This window comes from Oxyura jamaicensis, chromosome 7 (genome assembly GCF_011077185.1).
Source record: "Oxyura jamaicensis isolate SHBP4307 breed ruddy duck chromosome 7, BPBGC_Ojam_1.0, whole genome shotgun sequence".
Classification (NCBI taxonomy): domain Eukaryota; kingdom Metazoa; phylum Chordata; class Aves; order Anseriformes; family Anatidae; genus Oxyura; species Oxyura jamaicensis.
The window spans coordinates 6,769,307-6,786,159 of NC_048899.1; the positions used below are offsets into that span (position 1 = coordinate 6,769,307).

General features: G+C 42.0%; 1 protein-coding gene across 10 annotated transcripts in view; it reads right to left on the bottom strand.

Moving 5' to 3' along the window:
* Window positions 1-871: 871 nt before the first annotated feature.
* KANSL1L (KAT8 regulatory NSL complex subunit 1 like) overlaps window positions 872-16,853 on the bottom strand; it is a 62,992-nt gene continuing 47,010 nt past the window's right edge. For 6 of the 10 annotated variants that reach the window (XM_035332026.1, XM_035332021.1, XM_035332025.1 and 3 more), the window contains 8 exons: window positions 15,803-15,913; window positions 15,264-15,401; window positions 12,734-12,858; window positions 11,301-11,425; window positions 10,347-10,401; window positions 4,908-5,020; window positions 3,275-3,455; window positions 872-2,657 (listed from right to left, as the gene is read on the bottom strand). In XM_035332026.1, coding sequence (XP_035187917.1) covers window positions 2,409-2,657; window positions 3,275-3,455; window positions 4,908-5,020; window positions 10,347-10,401; window positions 11,301-11,425; window positions 12,734-12,858; window positions 15,264-15,401; window positions 15,803-15,913 — 1,097 coding nt within the window. In that variant the 3' untranslated portion in view covers window positions 872-2,408. The remainder of the gene's footprint in view (window positions 2,658-3,274; window positions 3,456-4,907; window positions 5,021-10,346; window positions 10,402-11,300; window positions 11,426-12,733; window positions 12,859-15,263; window positions 15,402-15,802; window positions 15,914-16,853) is intronic. The other 4 variants (XR_004752475.1, XM_035332022.1, XM_035332027.1 and 1 more) reach the window with 4 other exon arrangements.

A 16,853-nucleotide genomic window follows, 5' to 3' on the forward strand; every position in this document is an offset into this window, starting at 1 on the left:
TCCCAGTATTCCGGCTTTCTTCGCCTAGCCTTTTTACTGCTGCATTGCCACGCACTAGCTGTTTTCCGCAATGGCTGAGCAAAAGCATCTAAAGAGAGGACAAAGAAAGTGTGCTTACCCTCACTCTCATCAGCCACCGCCTGTGCAGCCCCCCTGCAGCTGGCAAGGTAACGAACAGCTGCTTTAGAGCACCACACTGGGGACTGACCCAAAAGCCACACAATGGTTCAACAGCCGTGCAGGAGCAGCTTTACAGTTCCTGAGACTGACCAAATTTGGTTTGTGTCTCCTTGCTCGCATTTTAACATTCTCTTCACCCCACCCCCACCCCCCAAATGAATTTAGACACCCCCCCCCCCCCATGCCTCCTTCCCATACAACACTGGAATGCGTTTCCGCTTCCTGACAGCGTCTTCAGGCCACGCCAGGCAGCTAGCTGGCTGCCGTACTGCGCCTGTCCCACCCCGCATTGCAGAAACGTCTCGCGCTGCCCCAGGGATCAGCCGGCAGGAAGCCCTGACCTTACAAGCTGGGTGAGAGCTGGATGGGTCAGCCTTCTTCATAAAGAGCGACACATCTGGAGGCATTTGAGGCATTTAAATTCAGAAAGCTTCTCCCAGCAGCCGCTGCACATGCAGGATGAGAGGTGGAACAGCTCACCTCTGAATTTAGGTGCTGAGGGAACCGTAACTCTCAGCACCAGTGCAACGTAAGTACGACAGCAAAGCTTAGTGCCACTGCCAGGCCGGTGCATCTGCAAAGCCACGCTTGGGCCGAGCAGGTCTCTGTGCCAAGAGAAAGCATTAAAGCTAGTACTCCACTTCTAAAACACCACCCACTTCAGACTATATACAACACACATATATGTATCTATATATATAGAAATAACTTTTAATTAAAAAAAAACAACCTTGCATCAAAGATTATTGTATCAGACATTGAGGCAAGATTCAAGTTTAAGACAAACCAGTGTTAAAAAAGTGTTTAAAAAAATAATCAGAATGTGCAATAAACTACAATGTAGCAATAGGTTGTAGTGTTGAAACTTTACTGAACTGTTTTCAGATGTCCAGTGTGTATTTCCTGTCATTTTGACAAAAAAAGATTGACACTAAAACTGGGTCATCTGTCCAGTGCCATTCAGTTCCAGATATTACACATGGAAGGAAATTTTGCACAAAAACAGAGACTCCTATAAAATTGCCTTCAACTGTCCTACACAGAAAAACTTCCCATTGGTGACTTATACCTACATTCAACGTTTAATCTTTGTTAATACCTCTTGAGATTGCAGATACATTCCAAACTATGCTATTTAGATGCAAGTTTCAGCAACTTGCTTTTGTTTCCTCACCGTGAACTTGCAGGGAAATTAAAAATCTATCTGGAATCACAATGGAGAGCTTTGGGGCTTTTTGCTTTATTGGTCTTCTAGACATCAATCATCTTTTCCTTTTCAGCTAGTCACCAAATGTTGGCATACTTACGAGGCTCTTGCAAGGCACTGTACAGAAATTTGAACTAAACTTCATCTTTAACATATTAAAGCAAAATCTTACGAGCCTCATTTGCTACTGAAGGACTAAGGACGTAAGATGACCCAAAACGCAACATCCAGAGAGCTGCATCAGATTTGACACGCCTCCTCTTCCCTTCCCTGTCTCTACACCCACACAACAAACAGGAACCCTACTTTGAGTAGCAGATACATGGAGTATTGAAATGCAGTGGTCTATGTCTATCTTACTGCTCAAGGACATCTATATGAAACATGCCCTGGCACTACTGAGAGCTGAGTACAGATTTTAAGCTAGATGCAAGGCTTCGACAACGCCTGCTTTCAGACTGCTGGTTCTCACCTGCCCTTCTCTCACGTGTGGGTTGCACGCATGCATTTAAAGAGAGGTGGATTTTCTGCCACACATTCATGCCACACAGGAAAATAATCTGTGGTTATCGCTTCTCACCACTGTTTTTTCAAGTAGTTTTTCTGTGTTCAGTTGAAGTTGTTGGTTTAAGGTAGACAGCATATCCTGCTGCACCAGAATCCACTAGAACCAGAAACGTATTTGAAAACAAAAAACAAAAGAGGATGATTATTAACGAATGTGGCAATATGACAACAGAAAGCAGTGAATGGTGCCAGCAATTTATGTGCGCCCACTCCCGACACTGGGAATATTAGACTTCCAGCTTGAAATAATTACTTTCTCTTGGGGTTCAGGAAGAAGAAAGTGTTGTCTTTGGGATTTATCCTGCCTGTTACAAAGCAAGAAAGAAAATATATTATATGCAGCTAACGTACAGGTTTTGAATTGTGCTGTCATATGCTGTGTGAACAAGAGAGATTTTACCTTACACTTTTCTCCACCTTAATTGGCTTTCTTAATGAACCACATTATTCCCTGTCACCTTTGTTTTCTCGTATTGTTGATTCCCAGGCAAACATTTTCGCAGTCTTCTGACTCTTCTGTAGATTGTTTTCTTGGTGGATGGCTATTGTCTGGCAAACCAATGGGCGTACATGAAGTACAGAGCGAGTCGCTGGGGAAAGCTGCACTTGACATTTCAGTCTGATTCGTTACTTGATCTTGGCACAGTAAAGCTTCTACCTCTTCATCTTTTAGTGGAAAAACTCGAAGTTCCCACAGCCCCGACTGAAAGGAATCAGAAGGGTAGGAGTGAGGGTGGAAAAAGAGAAAAGGGGAAAAAAGAGAATCCAGTTGAGTCTGATTAGCTGTGTGCAGAATGCTCTGCTATCAAGTAACAAATGAGTGTCATTCTTCACAGTGCTTGCAGGGCTCTTCAGATAAAGAATATGACACTGCTAGGCACCAGCTGTCAGTGTATGCTGCCTTCATGTGGGCTTGAACCCGTAACAGAGCTGCAACTGTGCAGGCACAGCACAGGAAGGGGGGAGGGCTCTTTTCCACACTGCCAGGCAAGCAGGTTACCTGGCCCCAAAATGATCAGATCAGGCCTGTCTGGAACCCTGGCCAGCATCCCCAAGGAAAGACTCCGCATCCCTGAACCCAGGCCTGCCACACTCGCCTCTAAAACATGCACCGTGTTCACTGAGCAGTGAACCTGTTGACAAATGGTAGGTTTCATTCATAAAACACACGTCTACTTCTAAACAGGAGGTCTACCTTCAGTCCACATAAACTAGGGCAACATTCTGAGCAAGGAAGGATGCGGATATGTTCGAGTTCAGGTTAAGGGCCAGTGGTCACTGAGGCCCTGAGCAGACCCAGAGGCCACCAGGAACACCCACCTTTGCTTCCTGGCTCTCCCTGCAGAGCTGCGCAATCCCTGAACAAACAGAGCTGTGGGCTTCCGAAGTTGGGTCAGGAACAGGTTCAGCAGTGCAGTGCAGCGAGGCACAGGAGCTGCTGTGGTGGTCTTTGTGCACCGCATCTTGGCTGTGTCGTCCGTCTGCATTTTTGGTGTAGGATCTAGTGCAGAATAAAAGAGACGAGAGTCTTAAGACCTACTCCCTGCCCTTTCACATCACCGGGAGCAGTTCAGATTTTCTTTTCAAAGTGTTCAGTATCTCTGCAAGTGCTACCTGTGCTTTGCTTACTTAAAGAAAAAAAACACACGTGATTCTTAACAACCCTGCTGCTGCAAGCCAAAGCAAGGAGTGCTGTGTGGAGGAGCTAACCAGCTGCAACGGGGCTGGAACAGACACACCCTGGCTGCAGAACAGCAGCTGGCTGGGCCCGCTCAGGAGCACAGCATCACACACAGGTGCCCAAACCACACTGCCACCCGGCTGTGCCAACAGAACTCAAGAAGGAACAGCAGATCCTCACTCCCTTTTTCCCACCTCTCTGGGCTCCTCTAGCCCATAGGGTAAGGTACCCACAATCTCCAAAGCAGACAAAATAGTTTGTGTAATAAGATTAGAAATTTTGACCTCACTGTTATTGTAAATTGGAACTCAAATATTTAGAATACTGGCATGCATTTCAAATGTCACATACAAGTTTGACCTTCCTCATGGCAGTTTTACTTCCCATTTCCAATTACACTAAGATTTCACCAAAGAGCTCACAGATTTTCAAACTTAAAGGTACATATAAAGTCTATATTTTTCATAAGATTTAGTCTTCTTTCAGTATAGCTTCTAAAGTCACTTTATGTTCAAAAGTGCTCAGAATTAATTCCTGAATATATTTTACCTCTGATTTTATTCTGCATTATAAAAGCTACCTTTGCATATTTATTCATAGTGTCATGATTCAATTTCAGCCAGGAGCAGACACAGGCATATATATGATAAACAGCAGGAACAGTTATCCTAACATTTATAGTATGTATGTTTTTTGTTGTGGCAGATTCTGCAGAAATTTATTGGAATCATTTTCCCAGACCAAAATTGTAGATACAGCCGCTCTAGGATGTTTGGCCTTATATATACTATTTTTTTCCAAGACTTACAGGGATTGTACTTGATTCAGATGATTTTTGCACCAGACAGCAAGTTTGTGAGAGTTAACCTTTTTGTATCAGCAATGACTTTATGAGCATAAGGAACATTCAGTAACACATCTCTGAATGCAGCAGGCTTTGAGCTGAGCCAGGTCAGTGAAGAAAGGCTCGTGTTATGAGGGGTGGCTCAAGTCATGCTAACGGGGAGTGGCACAAACCAAGAGCTGTGTGTTGTGTATGGCAATACAATCTTAGTGGTGCCAGAGCACTAACGTGCCAACGTTCTCAAAGTTCTGCAAGCTTCAGAACTGCCCGGCCTTCCCTTTTCAACTGCAAAAACAATTTACGCCTGGTAGTGTCTCTAACGAGATGATAAATTAGCAGTTCCCTGTAACAGCATTTCTGAAACTGCTGCACCAACCGACCCACCCCTGGTCCCACAGGAACGCTCTTATCAAAGTCCATACACCTGCCTGCTATTCCTCCTGGGCCAGCGGCTCTGCTCCCACAGCGACCACCTTGCTCGCTCTCTTTCTTCATACTTGGCATGACGTAAGGAAAAGACTTCATCTGAGAGATCTTCTATCTGTAAGGAAAAATGAGGGATAGCTGCTGTAATTATGAACATCACTAGAAACAAAGACAGGTGCTAATACACTTAGTTCTGGAAAGGTTTGTTCACCAAACACAAGCAAACAAGACAACGCGTGCTAGCGGTACAAGGGTACATCAAAATAACGCAGGCAGCTGGCACTCTCACTTAGAGCCACAGCTTATGGGACGCTGTCACCTTCTGTTCATTTCTTTGTGTCTGTGGTTGACCCCAAGGGATACAGAGGTTACACCCCTATGCAACTAGCACATTTCTCCCAAGGTGGGAAGCAGAAAATTAAAAAGACAAGCATTCATTCACAAAATCAAGGCAGCATTAAAACCACAAAATGAAGACAAGCAGAAATCCAAGGAGTTTTTAGAGACTGATTTAGGAGGAGGCTGGGGGGAGCAGGATTTGCCAGGTGCTCTTTAAGCACAGAGAAGCAGGTCTGAGATCACCGGGCTTGCGATAGCTCCACATGGAGAGGCATGCAGCAAACCTGAGGTGCCGCATTCCTGCTATGAAACCAAGCAGAAAATGGTTTCTGCTGTGGAGAGAGCATTTCTTAGCTGCATGAGCCCAGCAAAACCTAACACAGACCTAATGTAAATGTACTTTTAACTGCTCGTAGAGTCAAACAAGCCAGCTTTTTATGCAAAGCTCCTCAGATGCAACTCTTACATCTGACCTTCACTTAGGAAGAGCCATCTTCATTTTTTTCAGTGTCTGCTGCGTGTACACAGCTGGGCGATGAGCACAGCGCTGCCCTTCCCTCTCGCTCCCCAAACTGCAGGGTGGACCACTCCAGCACAGCTCAGCATTACTTCAAAGTGTTCCAAACCATTCAGCCTCAAAGTTCATCTAAAAAGCCGTGGTTGGCAAGAGCATAGGAGTGCTGCAGCCACCGATTTTTATGTCAGCCACTCCCACCTTAAAAGCAAAGAAATTCTAGGAAGGAAAATTCCTGGTTGCAGGAGCTGTGAAGCTGCACTGCCAGATCAGTCCTGGACAAGAACTATACCAAGAACTGGGAGGTCACGGAAAATCAATTTAATTTTCTATAAAACAAAGTTCTCATGACTGCTACACAAGCAACACGATTCATCTTCTGGTTTAGTTGGATAAAACAGAGAACTAAATGCAGAGTCCTAGCTGCACTACCAGAGAGACGGTTACGGTGTCAGCAGGGCTTACTCTGCAGCAGACAGCTATCGGCCCTGAGGTTTCTGCAGGAGCCGTTCTCTATATGAGGACTTGAAGCACCAAGCAGTGCACGACCATTATGGGTACGAATGCAAAATACTACCACGCACTGATGCTGCTGCAAACATACCTGACAGCGGCATTCCTCAGCCTGCCAGAGCACACACCTCCAACCTAGGCTGCTGGCCACGAGCTGCAGCCCCACAACCAAATTTAGCTGGGTCAGTGAAAAAGATAAAAGACTTCTGTGTGATCCAAACCAGCCACGAGACCCATTTGCCAGAGCTGGTGCTGCTGTCTTTCCTCAGCCCAGCACTCAAGAGGAACCCTCAGACAAACAGGCCTGCTTTGTTTGCTCAGCTCAAGATTTCTTTTTAAAGACTCCTCCTTGCTTTTATTTATGCTGAACACAAACTACTTTGTTAGCTGCTTGTTTCCCTTCATGTAACTCAACCGAATGGGTCTCCTCCCCTGGAATTCACCAGCTCTTGTCGCCTGGATGGCATCGATCTGGGGCTGCTTCTCAGTTCACATTCTGCCTTTCCAAGGTCAATGATGTACAGTGTGAAAGCGAGAATTTTATGGACTACAGAAGTGTTGTTCCCTCGGGGAAAATGCAGGATTTTTCTGTGTGCTCAATTTCCTTTGAAGTGCAAACAAAAGATAATTTTCAAAGAAAAACTTAGACTTTGAAATTACTTTTCTTAGCAAATTGCCAAAACTTTTCATGCTGGGAAGAAACTTTATTTTTAACGAGCTTCCTTTCAAAACCCAAGCCCACATTCCTCTACAAGTTTTGAAAAATATTAAAAGTAAGCCTTACTGTACCTTTTCCATAGCTGATAGCAGAGATTTAACTACTTGAGTTTTACCCTATTCCACTGAAGACCAACCATTAATACAGTTTCTTACTTTAAAATTATTCTTTGTTCTCCAGAAGAAAATCACATTACCTCAGACTAAAAGACCTCTGCTTGGCTCAGTACAGCCTCTGCCCTTCCTCATCTTTCTAAGATTTTATATTTCCTCAAACATCTTTACATTAATCTATAGTTACTATAACTAGAGAAAATTATTTTTTCCACCAAGGGTGGTTTGAAAAAGGCCAAAGAGCTGTCATTGCTTGCCAGAAGGATCTAGCAGTGACGTTGAGAGAAAAGACTATTAGGAAGGTGTTTTTGTGAGGCATGTCTAATGGTTTCATTCAAAGAAAGACTTACAGCAAACCAAGATTTGAATCCCTCCCATCTCATCTAGTTAAGCTATGAGACACTATGCATTCATGTTGAATAGTCAGGAATAATACCAGGAACAAACAGGCAGGAATATTTCTGAAAGGTTCTCAAAACAACAAAGTCAGTGCTTCAGTCATCAGCTCCATGGGAAATGCTGAGTCATAAGCCATAAAAACATTTATGCAAAACTACTTGCACAAAGAATTACTCTGAAGGATTTGCAATTGCTAAAACAACTACAAAATAAACTTTAACACTGCTTTATATCCATGCCTTGCCAGAAACTTTAACCTGGACAAAACAAATTGCAAACAAAACAGGAAAGCCCATGCCGCACCCTCCCCTGCACTAAAGCAACAACAGACTGCAAATTCACACATGCAAACCAGGAAATGCAAACGCTGTTATGTCCCAAAACTAAGTATTTTTATAGTGAGCAGTGGAGCAGACACAGATAGTAGATTAAGTTTTAGATTGTCCAACTTTTATGTGTTTGTCCTTGTAAGGCAAAATTTCCAGAAACAAAACTGAGGCACTCCATAAAAAGCTTTTTGGACTCCAATAATTAAAGTACCATGAATGGGCCTGATTTTCAGAAAGTGCTGAGTTCCCATCCTTGGAAGTGCAGCTCCTGTAGAACCTGACAAATCTGGGACACCACATTTGTTTGTAACTTGTGGAAACTCTGGTGTGAGCCCATTGCATGAAGTGAGAGAAATCGCTAAGTGTTGGACAATGCAAAGACAACTCCAGGAGTTTTAAATTTGGCCACACGTAAGGCAGGCAGAAATAAAGTATTACACAGTACCACCACAAACTGCTATGCAGTGGAAAGCAAAGGAAAAGCTTTTGTGTAAAAGCAGAAAGTAAATTTTGCCTTCTCTCTTCTCCTTCGCAAATGATCTGCTAGATGAAGCTTGCCTTGATTTCAGCACATGGAATAATTTCAAGTGGCAGATTGTGAGTGAGGAAAAGAAAAGGTAAAGCTCCTGTTTTCTGATGTTTTTTCTCAAGCTTACACAGTAACAAATGAACTCAGCCCAAAACCTGAAGCAAGGCAGTGAAAGAATTAAGATCAAACAGCCACCTTCTTTTCTAAGTCCTCAGAAGAACATCCAAACCAATTAATATGATCCCCAAAAAAAGGGAGAAAATTGGCAAAGGATGATTTAGATGAGTAAAATCTTTAGCATTTTTCTCATCTGACATCTTTCCTCTTGTTATACCCAGCAGCTGGCAGACAATATTGAAGCAGTGGACCACAGCAGGAGACTAGGCTGCTTTATTGTACTCAAGCACTTCGTGGCCAAATGATGAATCATACACGAACTAGTAATGCCAGATACCAATGGACTGGGAGGGCTATTAAACAAGCAGCAAGTGCACAAACTTCACAGACTCCTTGAAGCCCATTCAGCAAAAATGAGCTAGAAGTATGCAAGATAAGTAGTCTGTATGGGATCTGGAGTCTAGAAGAGAAATCCAGAGTGCTCAAAGCAAGTCCCTTGAAGCACTGAAGAAAGGCAAATCACTGTCAAAGTTCTTTTTCTACACCCACCCCTGATACCAGGACAAGGAGAGCACAATGAATAGCAGGCTCTCAAGGGGCACTGTGCCCTTGCTGCCTTATTAATAATTCTCCACGTAGTTTAATTAAATATCCTCGCAGGAGAGTTCTCCTGTGTATTACAGTTTGACCTTCTCACTCTTAAAGAAGATCAGGCAGGTTTCCTGCTAGCAGAGACAGTACCAAGCTAACAGGCAGTGGCGGAGGTGACAAAATCTTGTACATCTCTCCTGATGAAGCTTGGCCTTTGTGGAGAGTGTATTTTCTACCCCAAGGGAGTAGCACAGTGATTTCCCTTGTCTAGGGTGTTTAGCATACCCTGCTGTTCTGGTACATAAATGCAGTCTCTGTCTACTACTAAGGTCCCTAATCCCGGATGTAGGGATTCTCTGTAAAATGAGCTCAAGAATGGATATTGTGGATGAAGCTAAAACACAAGTCCTACAGCTACAACAGCTGGTAGGGGCCTATAGCAGGGACCGGAGGGAGGCTACAGATGTCCAAAGGACAGCAGAAGTGGCAGGTTCCTCTTCTGACTCTGGAAAAGGAGCCACAATAAGACAGGAAGAGCAGAAAGCCCCCCCAGAGACCAGACACACTGCTATGTTCACACTGGAGTTGGGAAACAGCTCAAACCCACCAGTGGGGGATAAAGAAATCTCCCGGCCCCAAAGTCCATGGGCATACTCTGAAAGAAAAAGGTGGATTCTTACATCTGGAGGAAGCAAGAGTAGCACACAGTGGGCATACCTAATGAAAAAGGTGAGTGGGAAATGCTGATGGGTACGTTGTTCCTGACAAAGCAGAAAACAGAAAAGCTTGCTTCCAACAGGAGGGTTGCAGGAACACAGAGGAAAACTGAGGAAACCTGCATAAAATGCCAAATTACCTCCTCAAGAACAAGAGGCCACAGGAACTGGCCATGAAAGAAAAGGACAAGAGAGGAGGACAGGCATTATAGCAGAGGTATCCCCAAAGAGAGTCACACTAGGGGATCCAGCATCAGAGTGCCCAGGAGCATGGGGGAGCTGAGGCCTCAAAGGGATCCTCCGGGAGCTCTGACTGTACTGACAGCAAGGGGCAGAACAAGCAAACAGCAATTCTTAATGTAGTGGATGACAGAAATTAACTCCAGGGTCAAGTAGGCTGGGGTAGGACACATTGCCACAGCCTGATACCTAACAGTTTATTTTTGAAATGTGAAACTTAACAGGATTTGCATGAAGTCAGTGACTTTGAAAAATAGATACTGATTATCCCAAATATGTATCTAATTTAACTAAACTGTTGGTTTAATTAAAATACAGCCTACCTCTTCATCATCTGTATGAGATCTTTCCAAAGGCTGAAATTCAACAACTCTCCAACTAGAAATGAAACAATAAAAGTCAAATTAGTTTATCTAAATGCTGCTTCATTGTTTCAGCTGTAAAAACTCTTCTGTTTCTACAGATAAAGTAATTTCAAATTTCATTCAGGTGCAAATAACAGATGCTTACAATGTAATTCTCCTCTCTTAACCCAACATTTAACCTTTCCTTTCCCCAACAAACTCGTTAAGTTACTCAGCAAGTTTTATCTTTAGAAACAATATAAAAACAAATACAAATTAGAGATTGAAATATGGAACAGCTACAGTATTTCAGGCAACTTGCAGTACTTAAGACTCTGAATTACAGCACAGGAGATCAATTATTCTGCTCTAGCAATCTAAAGATGCTCTTTTATTCATGTATTTATTTATTAAATCTCTAGAATTGTGGATTACAAATAATGTGTTTACACTATATGGAAAAAGTTCAGCTTAATACATAGTATCAAAATTGATTTTTTTTAAATATATGCTAAAACAATTCTGTTTAATTTGCTGTTAGCTACTTTTTTAGTGAACTGTAACACAAAAGACAGCAATCTCCAAATAACTAAGAGCATGTCAGCCCAATAGCACTTCTAAGCCCATGAGTATCACTACAATTAAGATGATAGAAAACCACTTCTATTTTTAGCCAGTCTGTGCATCTGCCACCACTCTGCACCTATCATGTTATTTCCCTTGTGCTATCAGCTGTCCAGTCTTCCCACCACTCATCTTTCATCCACTCCTATACACAAACTGATCTGCACAGTAAAAAAAAACAAAAACAAACAAAACCCCACAAGCACATGAAAAGATCATCTTAGAATTATGACATCTAACTAGATGTTAACAATAGCTTTAATTAACATTGTCACGTTCATTTTGCAACTAAGGAGGTCATGAACAAACCTTGGTGTAAGGATTTCTTTGTACTGTAGTTTCTCCAGCTTCGAAGGTGCCACCAGCGACATTGGAATAACAATGTTGTCTATGTCATAGGAGCTCTCACTTCTCAACCTCCTCCTGGAGTTATGCTGTGTAACAGAATCAAGAAGAGGAGATTTATCAGCTTTTATGACATGAAATCCATGTTAGTTGAGGTATTCTGTAACAGATTTTCTAGAGGCCAAATCATTTTTTTAAAGGAATTTCAACAAATGTTAAAACCATCTCGCCTCTATGATTTACTCCTTGCTTGTGTAACTCTAACTGCTACCAAAGGGTGCTTCCCTAACTTCACATACAGTTAATTTTGAATACTTAAGAGAACTTTAATGCTGCATTCTTCCTAACGTTCAGCCTATAAGAAAGACCTTCTGTAACCTATTTACTGACGCATAACCCGAGTGGTTTTTCATCGTGACACAATTAAATTCCAAGGGAATGAAGCTACATTTAGCAGTGAAGAACAACCTACATGGAAATATTTTTCTAAAAGACACACAAAAGATAGAAACTGAATGATCGTACTGGATTCCTGGTGTTCTCTCTTCAGTACTTCATGGAACTTACAAGTGTCAAAAACTTAATTTTCTAGATTACAGGAGAAAGTTTAGTTTTAACTCATATACTCCATATTGCAAGATCTCTGTTTTTAGCTGATAGTTGATGGAAGCAAACTGTTCTAAAATGCTCCTTTGGGTATTTTTTAAAGCTGGCCTCAAGAATGTAAGTGAGCATTATCAAAACTGCTTGGAGGATGCAGATCTTAATTCAGTTCTCCAGTCATCATCACCAGATTAAAACGACGACTTACTGAGCACCAGCATACCACCAGGCTTAACAGAACTGTCGGCCTGCAATTTGAGTATTATTATGAATTTCTCAATTAATTCCAATAGAATTTTAAAAAGTGTTTCTGCAAGGACTTAGCTGAATCAGAGCTCTGCTGCTCCTCAGCAAATTTATATACCAGAGACTTTGCCAATAGTGCAGCACAAGAGGTTTTAAATAGCAAAGCTGAGACTTAACAAGTGCTGTGACTATATTTGCACAGTGATGCCATTTGACATAGCTGCACCAAGAGCAAAAGCTCTTGTGTAAATCTGGGAGCATATATCACAGTATATTTAATGAAATTTAAGGAAAAAAAGTAAAATGAAAGGCCCAATGCCAACAAATGAAGCATCCATTTCAGTTCTGTTATCTGTAAAACTCTTAACAGCCAATTGTCTGGTTTAGGGGAACCACATACTAAATCTGGGATAAATTTCTTAAAGTAATTCACTTAATTCACTCTAAAACATTCTTTACTGTAACTTCACATTAGCTTAGATGTAAAGAGCCCATATTTGCACAGCTGTTAACATTTCAGTTAAGACAGTGACACGCTTTTAGTTTACCTGTGATGAAGTGCTGTTAGTGGGCCTAGACATCGCATTGACATTGGTCACGGCAGCAAAACTGCTAGGGGATTCTGGTTCTGTATGTTGAAAGGAGAATGTCTCAAACCTAGTGTTACGTTCGCCTGTCACAAAAACAGTAGTAAACAATATTGCACACTGACTGTTGTCCGTTAGACTTAAGGATATTTTTCCATACAGTAAGAGTAAAGTCATTTCTAGAAGCCCACAGCTAACCACTTGAGGTTTAACAAATACTAAAAAAAGCTGTCTAAATAAACACTTGTTACTCATCCTGTCATTGTTGTTCCACACAACTCATCCCTCTCTTTCTACAAAGGATTTCTTCTGCTGGAACAAGCTTCATATGGGGAAATCCTGCTTCTTTTTAGAGAAACTGCCCTAGACTACACACACAGCAAATACAATCAGGCCTAGAGGAATGCTCTGAGTGTCCCCGCACAGTGCTTCATCCCACCGACGTACTGATCCCTAACTGACAGATTCCTCCTGGATAAATGATGAAACAAAACTGGCAGTAAGGGAAACATACAAAATTAGTTTCTAGACCTCCATGTGTGGTTTCTTCTAGCAATGGTCCACTGCCCCAGACAAATCGTAATTCTTGTTTACTCTTACTCGGTCCCAGTATAAGCAAAGCTGAGGGGGATTCAGAAGTTAACCACCAGTATTCTGCTTTTCTTCTACCTGAATTTCCAGTAGACAACGAGAACTCAAAATAGCGACTAATAAAAAGGGTCGGTGGATTCCAACATGAAAAGAAGAGATAAGACAGATCCTAAATCCTGAATTGCACAGGCTGGGTCAAGTACGTGAACTCTCATCTCCCCGGCAGCTCTGCAGCTCCCTGGCACACAGCTTTTATTTTTGGCCTTGTTCATCAGGCTGACTTTCCCCATGGATAATTTCGCCTAGACAGAGCCCAAATTAGGAATAAATATGTAGTACTACACCCCCAGCACTAATAAGCCTGAACTGCTGCTACTCACAACTATACCACATTGCAGTTTTCTGGCACTGGAAAATGATCCTTATGATAAAAGATGTTGTTTTTGTTTTTCTTCATCTGTTAACTCAAATAGCCAAATACTATTGGCGGAAGCCTACCTGTAAGTTCAAAAGGTTTATACCAAGAAGTTTTCTCTTACTAGTGCTCCCAAGTAATTCCAGTTGTTCACTTAGGAAAACAGCGTGGTTCTAGAAGCACCGGGCCAGCACCTGCCTTTTGGGGGCCGGTGACTGGTTAGGGCAGCAGGCAGCATGGACAAAAAAGATTGCTGCTGGCCAAGAGGCGACGGGAAGGCACCCCCCCAGGAGGAGACAGGCATAAAGCACAAGGGAAGAGTACATGGCAAAGGGAAGGGAAGGACAAAAAAAACACAAAACAAAACACACAAGCAAAACAAAGAAAAACAAACAAACAAAAAAAACACCCCAAACCCACAAACTCATCTAAATCAGAGTTTTCAGTCTGTCCGAACACATATTTTTAGCCCCCCCCGCAACTTCCTAAGCAATATATTTCTTTTTGTTGTTGTTGCTGTTGTTGTGCTTTTAAATAGATCATAAGTTCTGGAGTTTTGGTTAAATCATCTGCAGCAATTCCCATTCTCCCACCTCTGTTGCAAGATTACACCAGCAATTTTACCTGGATATGCACTGGAAGTGTATTTTTCCATAACATTAACTGATGATTTATGGATTTTTGTTTGTTCTTAGGGGACATTTTAGAATAATGCAATTAGTCATTTTCCTCAAATACCTTGGGGGGAACTTTGCTAAGCATTTTCTAAAGGCTCACATAAATCATCTCTAAGACAATTGTTAAGTTTTGTATCCTAATAGCCTGCAGAAGTAAGATGCTATTTATCTCTACAAGGGCATGCTGAATTTTTGTCACTAAATTGCATTATTCTATGTGGCTCTATAGAAATTTCAGGGTAGTTTCTATTAATTTACCTACTGCTGAAGTACAGATTCAAGGGCTTAAAATCTAAAGATAAGAAGAGTGAAAACACTAATTATAAGCACTGGTAGCCCACAAGTCCTCTTAACTGTCTGGAAGGAAGCCAGAACCACAAATGACAGTGTACAACAAATGAAACATAGCTGACCAAAGCTGCCAGGAATAGTAAATGTTTGGTTGGGTGCATAATTTGGCAGATAAATTTGCAATTCATCTGTTTCACTACACTACTGTAAAAAAATCATAGTGAAAATAACAACACTGCAAAACACAGTGGGACTTGCTGAGCAGCTTCCTTAGAGTATTCCAAAAATAAAATACTGAAGCTTGTCTCCTTTTGTAATACACACCGATGAAGAAAGAGATGCTTTAAAATAGCATTTTGTGAATCCTAAATCCATTTCTTCACTCCTGTAAAGTTTTGTAATAGTATCCTTTTTGGAGATACCTTAAAATTCATTCTCAAAAGCCCAGTGATAAACTCATTTCTACAGTACCTATGTTTAAAAAAATAGTACTGTCTTAACACAATTGATCTCTTACCTACTGCTGTCTCACTTAGATGTCTTTTCTTTCTTCCCTCCGACAGCTGGTCAGACGTTCCTGACATTGATTGAGATTTGGAATTAGATAAACAGTCACGGCTCCATTGTTTGAGAGAAACATTATGCTGATTGTAGTCTACAACAGAAACATGTATCACGTTGTAAACTTATTTTCCATTGCTGTGATTTACAGGCAGTCTTGGTGAACTACTTAATATAGAAATAAAAAAAAAGACTTCTGATAGGAATCCAGGTAGCAAAAAATACTGCAGTCAGACACCTGCATTTGCAGAGACCTCATGGTCCCAACTCCCTGCACTTGTACTGGTGCCATCCTGCAGCTCTGAAGGGACTGCTTCAGTGTAACAGCAGAATACCTGACACTGTGTTTGGCAAAGAGATTCCTCTTCCACCTAAATCCCTAGCCCATTACCTTCTCTGATAACCTGCTTTGTGGTAAATTTATACATTGAACATTTTCAGGGCATACTAATGAAAAACAGTCTTGCAAATATTAAAATGTCTTGCCTTACGTACCATTGTCTGGAGATATTTTAAACTCCACTCCCAGAGATGAGGCATCAACAGGTTCTCCTTTGATGTCATCCTTCCTTAATAATGTTTCAAAGTATACGTGAAGAGGAATATCTGAAGGAGAAAAAAAAACACAAAGTCTGTATTGGGAAGATGGCAACCTATGACATAATGAATTGTGCATCACCACTGAAGGTCTAGGAGTGGATTTACACAATGCTATGTAATCTAATCTATGAGCAATACTGCTTTGTGTCCTTTAGCTCCTACAGAACGTCAGTGCCATGAGGACTAACTGCTACATGGCTGCAGTATCTTCACATGGTCAAGCTGGACACAATATAGGGAAGCTCCCGAGACTGGCAAAAGGAAAATCTGATGTCAACCATCAAAAAAAGCCCAACCAGACACTTTAGAGGCGTGAGTTTCGCATACATAAGTAAAAAACTTGAGGCGAGGTAATTCTCAGCAAGGTAATTATTGTACGTGTGGTATCCTGCACTGCAGGCAAAGATCCATAGCCTTTTCTATCTGTTCTCCAAGACAAGTACTACACAAGATCATGTCCTGTAATTGCAGGGAGTTAAGAACTGAAGGTACTTTCTGCTACTGGAAAGTGAGAGCTATGCCAGGGTAAAAACAAATCCATTTTTAGCTGTGAAGCTACACAGCCACACGTGCTGACCAAGGCAGTATGCTGAAGTGGTTCCAAGCTCTCTACCTCTATGAGCTTTAAGGGCTGACATGACAACTGAGATCAAAGTAGGACTCAAACCTAAGTGATGCTCCTCAACAAATCCCCGTGTAGGCACTTTGTAGATTAACAGCATTTTTTTAGTCTTCAAAGGCAAAGTAAGAAAGCGCAGGATTGTCTTACTCTGGAATAAACTATGTCTGTACCTGCAGCGACCCTGTGACTGAAAACAAGTTCTGGAGGGTATGGTGGGAGCAGGACCAGGGTCCTCCCCTCCTGACTAACTCCTGCACAAAACCAGCACGGTGGAGAGAGCACACAGCGCACTTCCCCTGTAATCTGAAAAGCCTTCGGTTCAGC